Genomic DNA, 20,612 nt, shown 5'->3' on the forward strand with positions numbered 1-20,612 from the left:
CCCTTCCCGGGAGCAATTTGGTCATCCCTCGCACCACCATGAATACAGGGAAACGTGCATACTCCGTTGCTGGGCCCCAAACATATAACTTATTACCATCCAGAACACATCATTTTCTTAACAGTTAAAGGGACCCTTAAACATATTTTGTTTTTATTAAATTTTTTCCCGAATTCTTATGATTTGTTTAGAGCGCTCTAAAAGATGCTTCTACTGAAGGCAAGATGTGCAAGTTGTACCTTACCAATGACATTGTGTGGCTACTCAAAAATGATTAAAAAGGAGATCACCTTTAACTTTTGCATTTTGTTCGTTGGAAACAACAGAAGTGCTAAAAATCTATTATACACGGGCGTTTAACACAACTAATCCAATGAAGTTTCAGCTCAGATAATGCTGTATATTCCGAGAAAAAAAAATTCTAGAATCTCGATTTCATATCAAACATATTTGAACTGGGCCTGAATTCAGCGTCCGAAACACGTTCTACAATCGGCCACTTGTTAAACAAGTCAAAGACAAATTTCCTTTCCTAAACACTCTTGTTAACACGCATTAACATTACAAATTTAGGGGATATTTCATATTATTACATCCAAAATGAAGTTTACTGTTTTTGAATACTTCATGTTTTGGCAAAATGGCAGGGATTCTCTAACAAATGCTAAATTCTGTTCAATTGTGTCCTGACAAATTTGTACAGACAAGCTTAACACATTTTTATATAGTCAAGTCGATATTTATAAATTATAGTCAAGTCGATATTTAAAAAATGTTCAATTAAGAGATTTTGTTTGTGTAGAAGTTGGTAACAGTTATTTTACCTAATAGGGGGTGTTGAATCAGAAAATGGTGATACCATTACCAAGCTGAATGATGAGATTAAAGGGGTGTACTGCGATTTTTTTTAATTTTTTTTTACCTTTTTAACTGTACATTTTCAAAGTCCTCACTGAACTCATTCGAAGGAGCTAACAACAACTTAAAAAACAAGTCAGGTGTGTTTACAAACACAAATGCCCCGCAACCGTGACTGTTCCCATGACATAACACCACTCTTTCGACATCAACTAACACTAGGTTCAGACAGGCGTTCCAGAGTCGCGCCGAACCAAATGAAAGTCTAGATTTGAATTAAATGCGTCAAAAGTCCGACGTCTGAAACAATTAGGATCGACTTGACGTGCTCGATGGCGAAAGATCGACTGTTGGAGTCATTAGAACATCTCAGGAGCGACTTGGTTTCAGACGTCGCTCTAGTCATGAGTCGAACTCAATTCAAATGTATGTAAATGTATGTAAATAAGCAGTGACCTTCAAAAATAAGGACTGCAGGCAATGTGTTTAATGCGCGACGCAGTGCCTTATAATTTAAAAGTTTTCTTTTTGCAGATTTACATCCTTTCAAACACGAGATTTCGATGTCGTGTTACAGAGCAAAAACTTACAATATATGTACGTCCCACTGTCACCCCAATACAACACAAGATGCATTTTTTTTAAAGCAGGAAACCAAGACTTCCAGTATCCATGTTGTACAGGCACGGCGCAGTCTTGAAATACAAATTGTTCGTACGTGGCGTGACGTGCAAGAGATAACGTGAGCGCACATGGCGTACGTGTTCATAGATATAGAACGTGCTAGCTGTCTTCTTCGATACGTGCGCACTTCGCGCAGTACGTTCTCAATCAGCGTCGATGCAGCGATTACGTATTACACGGCCAGGCGAATAACGTCGACCTGGAGTCGCTCTGGACTCTGGAACGCCTGTCTGAACCGGGGGTTACATGTACCTGGGTCACATGGAACGTTCATTGACATCATTATTGTTTTCTGTAGGTTATATTGAATTAATCCCTATGATCTTAGAATAAATATAATGTGTTTTTTTTTTGGCTTTTCTGTTGGGAAGTCATTGTATGTGATGTAAAAGAGTGAGTGAATGTAAAGAGACAACAAAAAAACACCAAGATTTCTATTGTTGTAGCCACTGTGACCTTGACCTTTCGGCCCCAAATGCAATAAGACTTCTTAGGATTACCAAGAACAATTCACACACCAAATTTGAAGTTCATATATTAAGTATTTCTCAAGTTCATAAGATGGAATTTTGCGTCGGGGTAATGTAAATCAAATTAGGTTTTGCCCTTCACCGACGTATGCTAATGTACATCAGATTCTAACCAGCCAACCGATCCCATTAGCTTGGTGGTCAAGTGGTAATATAAGACATCTGCACTAGAAAGCAGGAGGTCGTGGGTTCGAGTCCCACCTGAGTGAATTTTTTTCAACTTTCACTGGGGAGGTAACACACTGAGTATACAGTTTTTATACGTCGGTGAAGGGCAAAACCTAATTTGATTTACTTCTCAAGTTATCGCGCTGACAAGATTTTTTTCTGGACACACACCCACACACACGCGCACACACCCATGTTTTTTTTGGGGTAGTTATGGGGTACTACTATTGTCCACTTGACTTCCCTTCTTTTACTCTCCTTTGTTCCTATTGTTCCTATTGAAATCTCAAACTCCATAGCGTTTTACATACGGGGGTACTAAGATTTCGAAAGACCGACTTGTAGGGTACCATAGCCTTGACCAAGGCTTTCAGTTTGTTTCCATACGAGCTTGTTCCCACTACCGCACACAGCGCGCGCCGCGACACTATTACTATACCGTTAGCTTAAACGACCCTTGCGTGTGCTTTGTGTGCATGTACGCACACCCCACACACACTTCTGCAAACAGCCGTACAGTAAGTCGAGGCAGAGGATAGCCTTGACGCAACCGTGTAGGCTCAATATGATAATTAGTACGCGCTATGGTAAATAGTCTTCTCTCATTGGATAATGGCTGCCAAAAAAATGAATATTTATTAAATTGCATAATGCGACCAAAGGTTTATAAACCAGACGTCCCTGTGGTAACAATAATCATTGTAAAACACCCCCTTGAAATCTTAAATAATAGTACAATAATATTTATATAGTTATACATAGTTTGGGTCGAAAATGAAATGAACAGGATCAAAAATTAGACTTTTCACAAAACGGCGAACGGCCTACAAACCGCACGCCGGCAAAAACGATGTCACCGCGCACAGAGACCACTTCGGGGCCGTCAATTGTAGGCACCGACCGGGCTTTTTCCTTCAGCTAACTTAAGACTGATTTTAACTTGTATGAATGAGTTATAAGTTATATGTCGTATCATGGAGGAATAAGAACAGTACGACTAATATATCGACAGGGTACGACATATATATGTTGACAGGGTACGACGAATATACCGACAGGGTACGACATAATATGTCGACAGGGTATGACATATCACACATATGACATAATGTCGACAGGTGCCGGTATGACATATATGTCGTGCGTACGATCTTATATGTCGAGTCGACAGGGTACGATATGTCGCATACGACTTTGTCGTACATAAGTACGACTTAATATCTCGTGTGTACAACATATGAATTTTTACTCGTACGTTCGACTTGTTTGTCGAATATGTCGTACATACGACATATCTTGTGAGTACGACTTGTATCTCGTATGTACGACATATGTATTGTAACTCGTATGTATGACTTGTATGTCATACGACATATAGGTACGATTTATATGTTATACCTACGACTTACGTGAAGTACGTATGTCATAGGTGACATACAATTCGTACGTACGCGTTAAAATACATGTGTCGTATGTATGAGATATATGTTGCACATGGTACGAATTCAGGGAGCGATTTTATTCACCAAGTCCCTATATGACAGTTTCGTATATTTCAATCCCAAAGTCAATACCTTGTTTCTTGCAGTTAATTCCTACGGTTGCAACATGAATAGATACGAGTTAACCTGCATTCGATAAATTTGATTGGATATCGTGTAATATATGCGCATCAGAAATTCTCGGCCGAGTTTGGCCGAAAATATAAAGAAACACATAAGGAATTCGCCACGGTTGTGTCAAGGCTATCCTCCTCGACTTACTGTACGGCTGTTTGCGGAAGTGTGTGTTGGGTGTGCGTACATGCACACAAAGCACACGCAAGGGTCGTTGAAGCTGAAATTCCTTCAGATTATAGACAAACGCTTCCCCAAGGAACATAAACTTCACAAAGTGCTCAACCGGAACACAGTAAAGTTATCGTACAGCTGCATGCCGAACATGAAGGCAACGTAAAACAAGAGGACGACGTCGGTGGTAGAACATGCAGTTGCCCCCGAAATGCCCGCTGAACGGGGAGTGCCTCAGCAAGAACATCGTGTACCAGGCCACCGTCACGAGCGAAGGCAGGAAGGAGGCATACATTGGGCTGACATCCACAACCTTCAAGGCGAGACTGGCGAACCACAAGCAGTCATTCCGATCCGAGAGCAAGAGGGCGCAAACAGAGCTAAGTAAACATATATGGGACTTAAAGGACGAGGGGAAAGACTATGAAATCAAATGGGACATTGTTCAGAAAGCACTGCCATACTCTAACGTAAACAAGAGATGCAATTTGTGTATAGCAGAGAAGTACATAATCATATGTAGGCCAGATCTAGGTACACTGAATAAGAGAAGCGAAATCGTCTCCAAGTGCAGGCATCGAGACAGATGTGTTCTTACTTCAGTGACGTAAACGCATACTAACTTCAATGACGTAACGCGCGTAACGCGTGCGCTTGATTCGAAATAAGGTAAGATGCTACTTGTATTCTATTTTTCGTCATTCTGTTGATGAGTGCCTTATGGTACGAAACAGTCTGTCCAGAAGAGAGATATGCCACAGTTTGTTTAACTCATATTCTGAATTTATTGCATATATATATATATTATATATATCCAATGAAATCGTATAAATATATTTATCAAGCCATTTTCAAAAAGTTTAACTCACTTGATTTCTAGATGCTGAAAATAATTTTTATCCCGAAAAAGTTCTAGCGATTGCTGAGTTTATACTGTCGTATAAATTTTTACTGTTGTGGTATGCTCCTGCATGTACATCTTTAAGTGCACTGTCAGATTTTCTTTGTTATTACTCGAAACAGCAAAGGATTTGTAAAAGGCAGTAACAAACAGAAGTTACAGAATTCGGGCAGATGAATATGAAGATGATTGGGTAATTAAGATTATATATTAAATAAAGGAGCACAATTGTACGGGGAAAGCAATTTTATAAAATAGCTATGTAACCAACTTGTAAGAGGGGCATTAATGTTCTAACAATATCCAACTGGAAATCTCTGTGTGAAATGTCCTGCTGCCTTCATACCAATTTTTAAACATCGTTAACATTTGTGTCCTTTTCTGAATATGGACATTAATTTTACTGAGATCTACACTTGCCTGATGTCGTAGGTATTTATCTATACTGACAAAAACACGCTATATACATTTAATGCTCTTTGTATACATGCAAACCACATGTAATTGGCACAAAAGAGTAACCCCTCTTAAACATCATGTCTTTTCCTGAACACAGTTGTGACCTATTAACCGTCCTATACTTATAACTATCACAAACTATCAAACAACCTCACCCCTATCACTCTTGGTAGCTTTTGTAAAGGCTGGTTAAAGGGAAGATACAACATTTGCAAACATCAAAACACAAAATGATCAAATTATCATGAAATATCTCACTGGATTGTTAGGGAATGACAGTCTTAAGTATCCTGTAAAATCGTGGCTCCTGGTGTGCTGTCATTTTCTAGAAAACTTGTATTTTTCAAACACTATTTTTCCAACCAGCATTGGAGAAAACTGGCTTAAAAAAAAACAACTGCTCCTAATTTTTCACATTTAGTTACTCCGCATTTTCTTTGCAATTGATTACACACCTGTGAAGGGGTACAAGCCTGCTAGACTGATTCTCTGACCATACAATTCCCCTAAGTCTATAAATTGCTCCGCCTCATCTTAAGTGGGGTCAGGGAACCAGACTACAAGAATATGGTTGGTTTTCTTGGATTTCCCAGCATCTCCGAACCCAAAACGTGAAGCAAGTCAGTTTAACAATATTTGCCATAACATACTAATCCTCCAAATCCATTTATTTCTGAAAATTGCAGCAAAAGCAAATGTTGTACATTCCCTTTAATGCAGTTATATTATGCTTACGTAACTCCAAAACTAGCTATGTTGTGTACTTACTTTTTGGAATGGAAAAGCTACTGTATGCACAATTTTAAACAAGAGTACAGGGAATAAATTGTTCTTTGTATCTTTTAAGAAAATTATTAATGATTAAACAAACAAAAATAAGGCTTTTTAAGTTTTAAGGATTATTTTGCCACCATTTTTGACGATTTCTATGTTACTTTTAATGAACCTAAGACCCAATGTTAACGTTGACTCAATGTTTCATAGCATTTTTAGTGACTAAAAGGTAATTTTGAATTTTTGAACCATCAATGTGTGAGATCCTGATCGTTAAACAAATCCTTACAGACCATAAGGGTCTGTAAAGATATGTCCATCTGTAAACATGAGGACATGTTGTAGCTCTGAGTCAAACTTTTCCTAATTGTCTCAGGGTCCATTCCTACAAAAGAAACTCATACATCGTCCCTCGAAGATGTTCATTTTTGGGCCTGATGAGATTTTTTTGTGCAACATTTCCCGTAAAACTGTTGTTCCATGCTTTAAGTCCAACATTTTTTGGTTAAAATACATGATCGGTAAGGTAGCATAAATTGATATAGAAAATCGAAGTGAGGCGTATACAGAGTGAGTTAAAAAAGAAGAAGAGGAAACCCAAATATCAGGAACATTGTTTTAAAAAGAAGTTCTACAGTTTTGAGCACCCCAAAATGGACTGGGAAGCAACAGATATTGTCATAATCTGTGTTAGATTCAGACAGAACATGTGCATGTAGATACCCTATAAAATCCATATACAGTGCCATTTTGCAGGATGTTTTTCAATTTTTATGATCATTTAATGACATTTTTATGACCATTTTTATGACTTTTATGCTATTTTAACAAGCTCTATGCGAAGCTGCCTGTATCAATCTGTACATGAATACTTTATGCCGGGTGAAGTCTGAAATAATTGTGTATAACTGGAAGTATATAACTAGAAATATATACCGGTATCCGAATATATTTAACCAGCACGATGCAGCAGTTGCCAACAAGCTCTGACGAACGGAACCTCAGAAAATTCGGCACCACCAACGTGAAGGTGAGCACTGTTTTACCTTATACATTGTTCAACTGGAAATATACACAGAAAAAGAATTTCGGCATATGTGGGTGACACAGGAGAAAACCATTTTTTTTGGGGGGGGGGAAACCCAGATTGACTGGAGAGTGCTCTAAAGGTTTTGTTATACTTTCCAAGAGAATTATTATATGAAAATTCAGCAAAGACATTTAACTTTAAAGTTAACCTCTTAATATTCAAACTTTGACACATTAATTTGGGACAGATTCCTCCACATAATAACCAAATACAAATACATACCTTGTATGGCCTTTGAACTTAAGATACAAATTTGGGTCAATCAAGTCTGACATCCACTCACATTTTCCTCCTCACCCACTGATGCAGTGTTATAATTTACTCTTGCATTTTAAAGGTATAGTCCATCATTTGCAGCCATCCGAAAAGTAACTGGCGTAATTATTGTTGAAAAACAAAACTTGGTTGAAAGATAGTAAGGGGACTAAACTCCCTGTGAAATTATTCTTTCTGGCAAGCTGTCATTTTGAAGTAATCAACGAAAGAAGGCATTTCCAACGGTGGTTCTTAAGAAGCACCGTAGGAAAATTTAAATTAGTAGTTCGTTTTGTTATTCAGTGCAAGCGCGCACAAGTATTGGAACGAAGCACACGCGCGCGCGGTTGTTATAATTCGTCGGATCAGTGCGCGACGTCGCGTATAGCTGCAATTCAAAACAATTCAAAACATGATTCAGTAACTTTGGATTTGAAATTGAGATCTTAGAATGCTGTTTTTCTCGGAATGTACAGCTGAAGCTTAGCTGAAACTTCATCAGGTTAGTTGCTCAGTATCCTTCATTAGATTTTGAACTCTTTTGTTGCTTCAAACGAACAAAATGCACAAATTACAAATGATGGACTGTAGCTTTAAGAGGGTAGAACTAAAAGGGATTAAAAAAGGAATAAACAAAAAGGAACAACACGTACGGTTGGCAAACCACAAGGAATTTGGGATGAGGTTATGGAGTGTAGAGAAGGGAATGTTGCTCTCCAGGGACATATGCACAGAAGTGTCTTTATTTATAAAAGGAATTGACCCCTCTAAATACTCTGTATGAGCTAACAAGATACATACCTTAAGTATTTCTTGCCCATGCTTACTGTATGGCTTGCTGTCGTCTGAACTGAATGCTTTCCTCAGGGTGGCGACATGATTAGAAGTATCATCTACACTTCCTCCTTTCATGACCTTTTTCTCAGAATCGGCATCACTGCATGACTGTTCAATTACTCTTTCAATGTGTGTTCTACCCTCTTTCTTATGATATGGCTGGAGAGGCTTCATCTTGGACATTCTCCTGTCAAACAGACATTATAAAAAAAGAAGATTTTTTGTTTTTAAATTTACTTGCTTTGTTTCGTTGTTAATTTGTTGTGAGCCTTTGTTGTTTTTCCAACATTTTACTTCAATGTCTGTACACTTGCATGAAGAGTCACTTTTACCATTTCAAACCGGACAAACTAAGGAGGAGAACATGCATAAAGTGGAGAATTCGGGCAATCATATTTTTCTTCTGATTCCTATCCCATCTTTCTAGCTACCCTGGTTGTCAAATTGGTCTAGGAAACACAAAAATGGCATTTTAATATAATCAACCAACAAGGATCTCACAAACCCAAGAATCAAAGTCACAAACAGGAAAAAGCCTCAGTTCCCCCCCTTGATTTTTGTACCCCTTCCCTCTTTGTGTGGAGCACCCCCGAGCAAAAGAAGAGTTTCATTACAATGTAGACCCAGCCCCCTATTACATTTGGTAAGGGGCCCAAGACAGGACAGTATGATAAGGAGTTGTTACAACTGATTAATGTAGTAACCAAAGGATAAACATATCACCAACTGATAATGTCACACAAATTGAACGATATTGTGTCACTAACTGATAATGTAGCAAAAATTGACTGACAGAAAATTGATAATGTATCACGTGTCCAGGGGTAATGTAATAAAAAAAAATAATCAAAATCAAATGTCTAACCATATGTATCACCAAAGAAAGGATACTGTTTCAACTGAAAACGCATCAAAAATCAACCAATAATGTATCAGTATTGGCAAAAGGTGTAAATGTTTACAGATTAATTAACGTTGAATAAGTGCCTTTATTTATAGATCAGATTCCTATAAGCAATGACATTGCTGCTCAGAATGGTACAAGCTTGACTAGAAATGAATGAATGATTCTAGGGGTTGATGTAATGTTCATGATAATTTTGGTCATATATAGTAGCTTGAGTTGGTATGACTTCTCATGTGCATAGTTGCCAATCCTGGCTGATAACAGCAAGTCACAGTATCTGCATTGGAAAGATGGCTTCTCGCATCCTCCTTTCCTCTACTGCTTGTTTCCAGGATTTCTTGGCTACCAGGGACCCCTTTCTTGATGAGTGAGCGCCATGTTTTCCTGAGTTTTTTGGCTGGTGAGTGGTAAACTAGCTGCTTGATGGTGCCGTTTCAAGCAGTCCTTGTAACGTACGTAGCCCATGAGCTAGTTTCCTGTAGAAGATCGCTTTTGGTAGGCAGATGTCATATGGACAAGATGAAAACTCCAACGTAGCTGTCGTGCGAGCAGCATGGACTTAATGCTGATCATACCTGCCCTTCTAAGGACTTTGGTGTTGGTGTTGTGGTCTCACCACTTGATGTTGAGAATAGCACAAAAGTGATGAAGTTGAACCTGATTTAGCTTCTGGATATGATGTTGATAAAATGTGTATGTTTCGGTTGAGTAAAGTAGGCTTGATGGTACTACTGCCCTTGTATACCTTGAGATCCTAATTCTATATTGGGGCCATAGCCTCTGTTTATATTGGGGCCATAGCCTCTGTTTATATTTACACTGATATAATATGCAAACAAGTTGTATGTTTGTTGTTTTCCTTGGCTGGTTAATACGGAAATGTTAAAATGGCCATTTATTTCAAATTGCTATCTTGCTACATGGAGTTAGTATCCAATGGTATAAAGACTCAGAGGGGACATCGGGAACATTTTAGGTATTTTTTTTTTCAATTACTCTATTTAATATTCATATAATTTCCCATTGTTGGAGTAGTTTGATCGATATTTAGTTTGTTAGCTAGTGCGTGGCTAGTGTAACACTGTGGTAATAAATCAAGTTTTTAGATGTAGACTGTTGAATTAGTGTTGCAGACTAGTAGCTAATGGCCCATGGATGAGCAGTGAAAATGATAGAGGCAAATTCGGCATTAAGCTCTACTTTTTTTGAAAACACTTTTTATTCCCAAGAAGTTCATCTATACCGGGTACTTTATATGAAAGTATACAGATGACCACCACAGAACATACAGCTCATTGAGCTTCTGGGTGTGTTAGACTGGGTAGAAAAAGGCTGATGAGGATGGAAAAAAAAGGAATCTTTACTCAGCCTATGGTCTGAGAATCCTGAACCACAGAGCATGGTGCTGAGGAAGACCAGGACTAGAAGAGAGAACTACTCGTTGATGAGAATTCTTGTAACAACTCGTAATTTAGTAACAAACGGATAACGTATCACTAAACCAACCGATAATATTACATTATCGGTTGGTGGTATGCCGTATCTTCATTTTTTGTTGTTGCCAAAATCTTCTAAATTATAGTTGAGCAGAACCTGAAAAGTATGTGTTTTTGGTTTTCAGTAATGAGCAGGCGACCGATCACATTGAATATTAATTTTGTGAAATATTAATCATTTTAGCATTTCAAAGTGAGATTTCAAAGTTTGCAAATGCAGCTGCCAACAAAGTGGCCAAAACCTCCGAATCTGGAATAAAGTTCTTATCGAGAAAATCGCTGTTGAAGTTAATCCTTTTTTCCAAAAAATGTTTTCAACCACTTTACAGCAACAGAATTTGGAAACATTATGCACTGTCCAACAGCTCATGCTTTACTCTTTGCTAAATTTATAGTCATAGAACATTCTTTCTTAAATAAACAGTGATTAATTTATGAAAGTTTTTGCACTTCGTGACAACATAAAATGCTTACGTTTTGTCCCATTGCATTGCGCGCACCTTTTTCCACACTGTGGTGAAAACCTGAGTATGATCCCTCTTGCCCCTGCTAGCGAGGTGACTTTTGCCATGGTGAGAACAAATACAATCTGAGCTCAGGTTTTTTTGGCAAAGATAAATAAGTAAAAAAACAACATTTTGCTTTGAAACTTGATCAAATTGTTCCTGGACCAAAAGAAAAATCGGTTTTCTATTAAGATTTGTTGCATTTTGCGAGTGCAGCAAAGATTTAGTCCTTCATAAGAGGTGCAAACAACAAACTTGTTTATATACCTTTACCCCATCCTGATTATTATCCATATAATATATATGGTTAACATAGCAGTGTATCCAGACCTCCGCATTCTCCCTCCAGTGAAGCAATAGCCAGCAGTAAATTGGTCCCCTGGAAGTGTCCAAAAAGCTATACATCTATTCACAGACAGACTTAGACAGATTATTTACCTAAATATTTACCTTTTCGACCACAGATAAATCAATTAAACACCAAAATTCCACAGATTGAAGACAGAGTATCTTGGTAATTTAACTTTCAATCTCCAAAACAAATACAACTTGTTGAAAGTTCATTTGGTGACAAAGTTGGGTTGGTTATCACTTCTCAACCTTGTACACGTGGACTCATTGAACTTGTTTAATTGATCAAGTTCTTTATGTAGAAACCTCCTCCAAGGCTGTCTTCAAGCAAGCCTTGGAGGATCTCGCAAGTTGCACTGCACCACTCTCCTTATCAGATGATGACAAATACTCGTGCATGCTGAGCCTTCAACAGAATTAGGTGCTGGGGTGCATGAACGGGTGGGTGCTGAAACATCTCACGAAGGCAGTCATTGAGAGACCAAAAAGCTCCCCTCCTACGGAAGGTAATGGCTTCATGCAGGAACAGAAATGGTTGATATTCTGGCACTACACTAAGAACAACCTGCTTTGACGTTAATTATGGGGTTATATGGAGTGTTTCTTGTTTTATGTATACCCGAAATATTACATACCTCAGTGAATACAGCCAAAATGTCTGTCTTAGTCCGAATGTTATTCTGTCAGGACACGTAGTCTGAATAATCTATGTAATTTCTTGGCAACAGCTAGAGTTAGCCACAAGACACTCTGTGAAATAATTCACCTACCGGTACTCCTTTGAAGCCTGCAATTACCATCTTGGGTTTCAGGCAAGGAGCCAGCAATGTCCAAAGCAACCCTCTTTAATGAATAAACTACATGCATTTTCTTCCTGGTATCCTCTTCATAGGCGAATTCCCCCATGCACACTTTTCACATTTTCTATAAGAGCAAACATCAGCTCTCATCCAAGGCGGGACTCAAATGGGGCAAATGTTTATTTGGGCTCAATGTGGCCTCATTTTGTGTCAAGGTGTACCACTAGTTAAATTTGAAACCATTCTTCAAACCTCAAAGAATATATGTTGGTCTACTCACTTCATGGGTCCTTTGCTAAGGAACTTTTGTTTTACTACCCTGACAAATTTCTAAGCATGTTTATGTGATTAAATAACACCCCTGGTGACAATAATGGAATAATTATATTTATTTAGCCGGAGCAGATAAATTTTAACTAAGTTACTCAGGTTATGAAGGGTTGTTGCTAAGGAGTAAAGCGGCTGTTAGGCAACATACATCTGAAATAGCATGATCATATGGTCCCAGAGGCGAAATATCATATTCATATGGACTCGGAGATCTTCTTTTTTCATGTTCAGCTGTTGATATGAACTATAGTTTGAAAGGTAATTCTTAAACATACATGTATTCTTCTCAATGCTGAGCGTGGACCTTATTTTTTATTTCATTGTGTGACATCACATATCTGCTCGTGGTACCAACGTCCACAACCGGATAACTATAAGACAAGACTAGCCAATTCAAATACCCCAATATATAGCGCCTTTATCTACCAACAATTAGGTACTCAAGGCACTTAGAACAGGTAAATGAAGTTTATGAAAAATGTGAGACCCATTATGTATCACCTTTATTAGGGTTTACAAGGTGCTGCGGCGCCATATTGCAGCCACTGACAGAAGCACCGGGGCAAACCCCTTCTCTTTGCGATAAGTGTTAATAGGTTCTTTAATAAGGGAATAAATGTGTGTTCCGGAGGTATTATAACACTCTGTTTAAAACCGGTGTGAGTCTGGATGGGTAATTATCACCCATCCAGACTCACACCGGTTTAAAACAGAGTGTTTAATACAATAATTTTTATTCTTCACAACTTCTGATTTATGACCTTTGCACGGAATCAAAGCAGTACAATGTATACATGTATGCTCTGTTGCACCTGCGTCACCAGGCATTAAAACAGAGGACATGGGGATCAGATGCTCTAAATAACAAATTCGTCTTTGGGTCTGAATTCATAAGATCCTGTATAGAACAATAGTCAAAATTAATTTCTGTTTCTTTATTTCGTTTTGGGACATGAAAAGTTTGCATTTCGAAGTAATAGTAGAAAATGGGTATACATGTATAAAGCCAAAGCCCGCTGACCTCTCACCTCTTGAAAAATAACAAATCGAAAATAAGCTGGAAAAATACAGGGATTTTTTTTGGGGAAAAGTGCTTGGCCCCTCTAGAAAAAAAATCCTAGGGATGCCCATAACTTCACCAGCTTTGAACTTTCCCTACCTTTGAAAGTTCATATCATGGTAAGAATTCATGAAGTAAGATCAGATATGGGTCATGGAAAAGTTCGGTTTGAATGATATACATCTCTAAATATCAACAAACTGGGTACATGTATACTGAGTAAATTGAGCCCTCGAAAGTCACCATAGGGCAAATTCCCCCCCCCCCCCCACAGTAGTGTGGTTGGGGTCTACGAGCGAATACTTACCTGTAGAGCGAATACTACATATGCATTGTTCCCTATGCCGGCAGGCAATTTGCTAAGAGTTTTACACAATAGCGCCCTCACGTGTCCTACCCACGACGCCCTGTGACATGCGCACTACGTTAGAGTCCTCTTTTTCTCAAGCGTTACTTGCGTAAGCACTCAAGGAATCGAGTATAGTGGGGAAGGAGGGAGGGGTGCTCTACAGGTAAGTATTCGCTCGTAGACCCCAACCACACTACTGTGGGGGGGGGGGGGGGGGGGGGGGGAGTCTACATCACTCTACTTACCTGTAGAGCGAATACTACATATGCATAGACTCGCACCGAGTAAGGCGGTGGGTATACGCGAATTACCGTATGTCTACAGGGGTGTAGGACATGAGGCGTGGCCAAAGGCAAACAACACCAAACAAAAAACCTAACACCCCAGACGCTCTAGGCTTCACCTCGTAAGTGGAACCCAAAGAGCTCGTGCGCAAAAGGTCAGGGGGGTGTAACCATTATGGGGATGAACACATGATAGGTACACCTCATTAAACTCAATGCCCATAGAAATATATACATGTATATTTATATGCTCACCCGTTAGTGCTTCCGTGAGGCTCGACTGGCCGCCAGTAGCACTTCTCTTCCAGCCTTGCCATCTGCCTGGAGGACATCCTTCAGGTAGCATTCGGAGAACGTGTTAGGGTTCTTCCAGCAGGCTGCCTTGATGATTTCACCTAGGGGGACACCCTTAAAAAAGGCCCACGAGGTGGACACTCCCCTGACCTCATGCGCTCGAATGGGTCCCTGGGTCGCTGGCCAGCCGCCCGGTACGGAACGGATAGCTGTCACGATCCAGCGAGTGATTGTATCGCGGGACGCCGGCCCATGGGGCGGGGTCGTTGTGATGAACAATTTGTCGTGTCCCGTACGAAGTGACTTCGTACGGTTGACATACCACTTAAGTGCTCGAACTGGGCACCAAAGTTTGTCGTTTGTCTCGTTCGAAAAAGACTTGATGTCCGGGACAAAGATGTCTGGGGGCGTAAAGGTCTCCGACTGGTTCTTTGCAAGAAAACCGGCCGTAGGGATCAGGCGGACAGCCCCCGGTTCCCACCGGATGTGTCCTGTCTGCATCGATAACGAGTGTAGTTCGCTACGTCGTCGGGACGTAGCGACAGCCAATAGAAAAGCTACTTTGATGGAGAGTTGTAACAAAGTTGAGCAATTCATTGGTTCAAAAGGAGCCCTCGCCAGTGTGGATAGTACACTGAAGAGGTCCCAAGATGGGATGAATGTGCGTACTGGGGGACGAGTATTAAACATCCCCTTAATCAGTTGGCTAATTGCAGGGTTGCCGGAAACGGAGGAACCGTCCGGAAATCCCTGATGGATCGCGGCAACGGCCGATCGATAATTTTTTACCGTGGCCGTTGTGAGCCCACTGTTAAAAAGGTATAGGAGGAAATCCCCCACTTCCCCTACAGAAGAATTGGGGGGATGAATGGATTGCCGTCTACACCATTTAAAGAAATGGCGTAGTCGGCTATCGTACACCTTTCGGGTTGAGGCTCTGTGGGACTGGGCTGCAATTGTTGCAGCTCGTCGCGAAAGGCCTGCTGAGCAGAGGGATCGCGTGACAATACCCAGCACGTCAGGTGAAGATCCCCCGGAGCCTGGTGACTGATTCCCGAGCTGGGCTGATAAAGGAGATCGGCCCTCCTCGGTAGAATTACCGGGCGGTGAAACCAAGAGTCGGACGAGCCGGGGAAACCACGGCTGGCGGGGCCAGAACGGGGCTATGAGGAGGATTCGGCAATCCTCCTGCTCGATCTTGGTCAGCACTCGAGAAACGAGGGAGATGGGTGGGAAGGCGTAGGCCAGTAGGCCGTCCCACCGCACCGACAGCGCATCGGTCTGCCACGCGTTGGGGTCTGGGCCCCTCGTGCAGTAGATCGGTAGCTGATTGTTCATTCGCGACGCGAATAGGTCCACATGCGGCCGGTCGATTAGTCGGAAGATCGACTGAGCCACCTGTGGGAGCAGTGACCACTCTGACAGGGCGATCCAGCCTCGGGAGAGAGTGTCGGCTGTGACGTTCTCTTCGCCCGGGATGTGGACTGACGACAGTGCTATCCCGTGATGTATGCACCAGAGGGTGAGATCCCACGTTAGTGCGCACAGATGGCCTGACCGAGTGCCCCCCTGGTGATTGATGTATGCCACCACTGTGGCGTTGTCGCATCGTACCAGGACTGCTTGCCCTCTGACGTCCGACTGGAAATGTTTTAGGGCGTTGGTGACTGCCAGCATTTCCAGGACGTTGATGTGGGATGATTGATGTTCGGGGCCCCATACGCCCGCCACCTGTCGCGGGTGGAGGGTAGCCCCCCAGCCGTACCCTGACGCGTCGGTCGTGATAAGTACCGACGGGCGGGGCGGGCAGAAAACGCGGCCCTGCGTTATATTGGCCTCAACTAGCCACCAATGAAGGTGGGGGACTAGCCAAGACGTAGTGGGCACCGGATGGTCGATCGGGTGCCAGCAGGGTCTGTAGAAAGAAAGCAGGTGAAGTTGAATTGGCCTCATCCTCAACCTGCAAAAAGTCCACCAGACTGGCCATAAGGCCCAACAGCCTGAGCCAGGCTCGGGCCGGAGCCACTACCGTCGGGAGGAAGAGGGACACGCACTGCCGAAGGTTCAGCAGGCGGTCCTCCGATGGACGGGCCAGTCCCCTGCGAAGATCGAGGGATGCACCTAGAAAGGTGGGAACCTGCGAGGGGACTGGATGGGATTTCTCTCGGTGTTGATGAGAAATCCCAGGTCGGAAGCAAGGTGCCACGTTAGTTGGAGCGCCGCTTCCGTCTCCCCCCGAGAACGACCCACTACTAGCCAATCGTCGAGGTACATGAAAATCATGATCCCTCGTCGCCGCAGTGCCGCCCCGATCGTCTTCACGATCCGGGTGAACACCCGCGGAGAAGTGGACAGCCCGAACGGGAGCACCACAAATTCGTACAGTATATTCTTGTATTGGAAACGTAGGAATTTGCGGTGCTCCGGCCTTATCGGTACGTGAAAGTACGCGTCTTTCAAGTCTATACTGGCCGCCCACGCTGGCGTTATGATCGATTCGAGAATGGTCCGTAACGTTTCCATGCGGAAATGTTTCGGACGTATGAACTTGTTGAGGGGTTTTAAGTTCAATATTGGACGCCACACGCCGGTCTCCTTCTTGGGGGCCGAGAAGAAGGTCGACATGAAACCTGCCTGGGTCCCCCCTTGGGGGACAACACGAACTGCTCTCTTTAGAAGGAGGGTGTCGATCTCCCCCTCGAGGGAGCGGCGTTTTGCTGTGTCGGGCGGTACGGGCGTTGTCCGAATAAGCATGTCCGACGGGGGGGTCCTTGTAAACTCGAGCGCGTAACCGCTGCTGATCGTTTCGAGGACCCATCGGTCGTCACCTGCACCCTGGACCCCATGTACTCCTGAAGGCGGCCTCCCATGGGTCCCCTGGCGGGAGGCCGCCTGGAGACGTATAAGTCATTTGCGCCACGCCCCGGTGTACCGGGGAGTGGGCGCACAGAAACCGCGTCCCGACTGGGGACGTTGTTGTCCGGTATGTGGTTGTGAATAGCGCGGGCCGACCGTTTTATCGGCGCGCCCACGAAATCCACCACGGGCCGCTCTGACCAGGGGGCGGTTTTCGGCTCGGCCGATTTCTTGAGATTTATTTTCTCAGTGGCCTTGAGGCGCTTTGCCTCGGCCTCCATGGCCTCCTGAAACTTACCAGAAAATAAGTCCGGGCCTGACAACGGAAGTTCGTCGAGACGCTTACGTGCTCCAGGTGAAGGGAGGAAAAGCGCATCTAGCACATTGGCGCGGCGTGACGATGTTGCCAAGGTCGACACTCTAGCAAACTGGTCGAGAGTGGAGCATAGGCCAGGATCGAGGCAATGGAGAGCAGCCACCATCATGTCGGCTGGTATTACCAAATCTTCTTCATATCCCAGGGCCAGGTACTCGGATAGGAGAAGAAGAAAGGACGTCGCACGCATACCCATGCGTGCCGCCGAGTCCATTCTACGGGTGACATCCTCTAGCTTTCCACGGGTCTTGTCCGTAAAAGGAACCTTGGATGAAGCCGTCCCTCGGTCAGCGGCGAGTTTGTCAATGGCCGAGTCCGGCAGGACTGGAGTTGAGAAATATTTCTCAAAATCCCCTGGGGGAAAATGATAATACGAGTCTACGCGCTTAGCGTAGGCACTCCATGTCTTTGCGTGCATTATCCCGTCGATGTGATCAACGCACACGCGGTCCAGAGGCATTGTGGGAAAAGCCCGGACCGGTTCTGCCGTCGGCCCCGATCTCTTCTTGAACGACTGACGCTCAGGAGGAGGAGGAGGTTCGGTACCAGCAGGGTGATTCAGAACCCTGATCATATCCCGTTGAACCAAGCGGAGTTCGGTCTCGGCCACCGATAGACGTTGCATGGTGCGGGTCAGCTCGCTCTCGTCCGCCGAATTGTCAGAGTACAGGGGGCGAGTTGTCACCGGGGAATGGGAACCAGGCCCCGGGGGCGAAGCAGCGTCGTCACGGTGTCCCGGTATCGGGCCCCGCTCAGACTCTAGTGACACCGATGGGTGTAAACTAATACCGGGCAGGGACGCCGGTGCACGGCTCTCCGTGCACGGCATTGTCCGCTGGTCTGTAGTCACCCCACCACGGCCGTGATGACTGGCGGGTGGGGGCTGTAATTCTGGCGGGGACTCTGGCGCACGGCTAACCGTGTGCGGTTTGCCCTTTGGCCCGGAGTCATCCAGCTGTGACCATAGTCTCCCTGCCGGCCTGACAATGAGGCCGCGAGGGAGTGAAAAGCCTAAAAAAAAATGATCGCGTGAAATCGGGTCGCCACCCTTGTGGCGTTTCCCACAGTGTGATCGACCGGATGACCCGCTAGAACTCGTCGAAGAACGGCGGGAACGGCGGTTCTTTTTCGATTTTTTTCCTTTTTGAAGAAAGACTCTGAGTAGTTGCCGAGGATTGCGGGGACACAGGGATGCCCGAACAACGAATAAAATCCGATGTAGAGGCATGCCCTCTGAGCGTAGCATTAACGCTCCGGGGGAATCCCAGGGATTCGGCTCTACGCGATCAATAGCCCGGGCGGCCGACAGCGCCCCCACGCCGGTAACATAGGCGGGTGCTGTACGGTCGATTAGCCGGCCATATAACAGCCCATCCCCAGGCATCGTGGTAATCACAGGGCTGGGTGGGCCTGGGTGCACTGAGCCATGGAGGAGTACTTCCTCCGGCTGCGTGTGCCCCGTGGACGGGCCAGGGACAGGCACGGTGCGCCCCGTAGCGGGGCCACCTTTTGCCGTACGTCCCTTTTTGGGTACTGCCCCGGCGTCATACAATTTCTTTGTCTTGCCGGTGCGTTTCCCCTTCAGTTGGGCGGACCCGTGAATATTGACCGAAGATGGTGGGGTTGTACGGCCCCCCGCTTGGTCAACGGGTCCGTCAACTCCAACAGCCGGCAGTGGCTGAAGGGGCCGACTAGGGGACTGCTGCCGCGGTGACGTACCATCACCGGTGCAGTCCCCCGAGAACTCGAGCTTGTCTGGTGGGATGTACGTCCCTCCATTATCGACACACCCAGTCCTCCCCAACTTCCTAGATTTACTCATTTTTCTAACTCACTTCACTTAGAATAACTCACTATGATAACTCTACAATAAACACTTTCTCTTTATATCTGATAAATAGCTTTCTCCCAGCTAAGAGGCATAAATAAAACAGTGAAATTCGAGTCGATCGAAATTTCACGATATACCTCGCCTGCGGCTAAGAGAAAAAGAGGACGCTAACGTAGTGCGCATGTCACAGGGCGTCGTGGGTAGGACACGTGAGGGCGCTATTGTGTAAAACTCTTAGCAAATTGCCTGCCGGCATAGGGAACAATGCATATGCAGTATTCGCTCTACAGGTAAGTAGAGTGATGTATACATGAATATTTTTCTCGCATCCAATCATTGTATTAATTGTATGAAGAACCAACGTACAAAGTTTTATGCTTTAGTCTCAAAAGTGCACAACTTTTTACAATATGGACCTCAACAGCTCTCCCACCCACTGCTCCTTTAGATTCTCCAACGGACAGTCATCCTCCAAACATGCAACATCATCCGTCGCTTCCTAAACCAAACCATCTAGCTCCTGGTGCATCATCAACTCACTGCGGCGATGGAAACCTACAACGGACAAAGTGGCTAAACTGCTTTTCTTTGGACTATTCATAGTCTAAAAAAAAGTAGTCCGCTGGCTGATAAAGCTATGTCAACTAGAAATAATAATAATAATAATAGCAGTTTATAGCAGTCTAGGTCTCCCACAACTCTCCTTTTCTGGCCGTTGAAGGAGTACTTGTGCTTGGAGCCAAAAGGGGCCTCACAGTGGTTCGAATTATTACTCTGCCTTGAGTTCTTGTCCAACTTCAATGGGACTACGACACCTCAGCTGTAG

General features: G+C 43.6%; 1 protein-coding gene across 1 annotated transcript in view; it reads right to left on the reverse strand.

Annotated features, from left to right (window-relative positions):
• The window catches only part of LOC119739303 (formin-F-like), an 88,962-nt gene that overhangs the window by 3,744 nt on the left and 64,606 nt on the right, over positions 1 to 20,612 (reverse strand). Inside the window, exon 8 of the mRNA XM_038214188.1 lies at positions 8,311 to 8,533. Within this exon, the coding sequence (XP_038070116.1) occupies positions 8,311 to 8,533 (223 nt within the window). The remainder of the gene's footprint in view (positions 1 to 8,310; positions 8,534 to 20,612) is intronic.

Source organism: Patiria miniata, unplaced genomic scaffold (genome assembly GCF_015706575.1).
Source record: "Patiria miniata isolate m_02_andy unplaced genomic scaffold, ASM1570657v1 HiC_scaffold_30, whole genome shotgun sequence".
NCBI classification, from domain to species: domain Eukaryota; kingdom Metazoa; phylum Echinodermata; class Asteroidea; order Valvatida; family Asterinidae; genus Patiria; species Patiria miniata.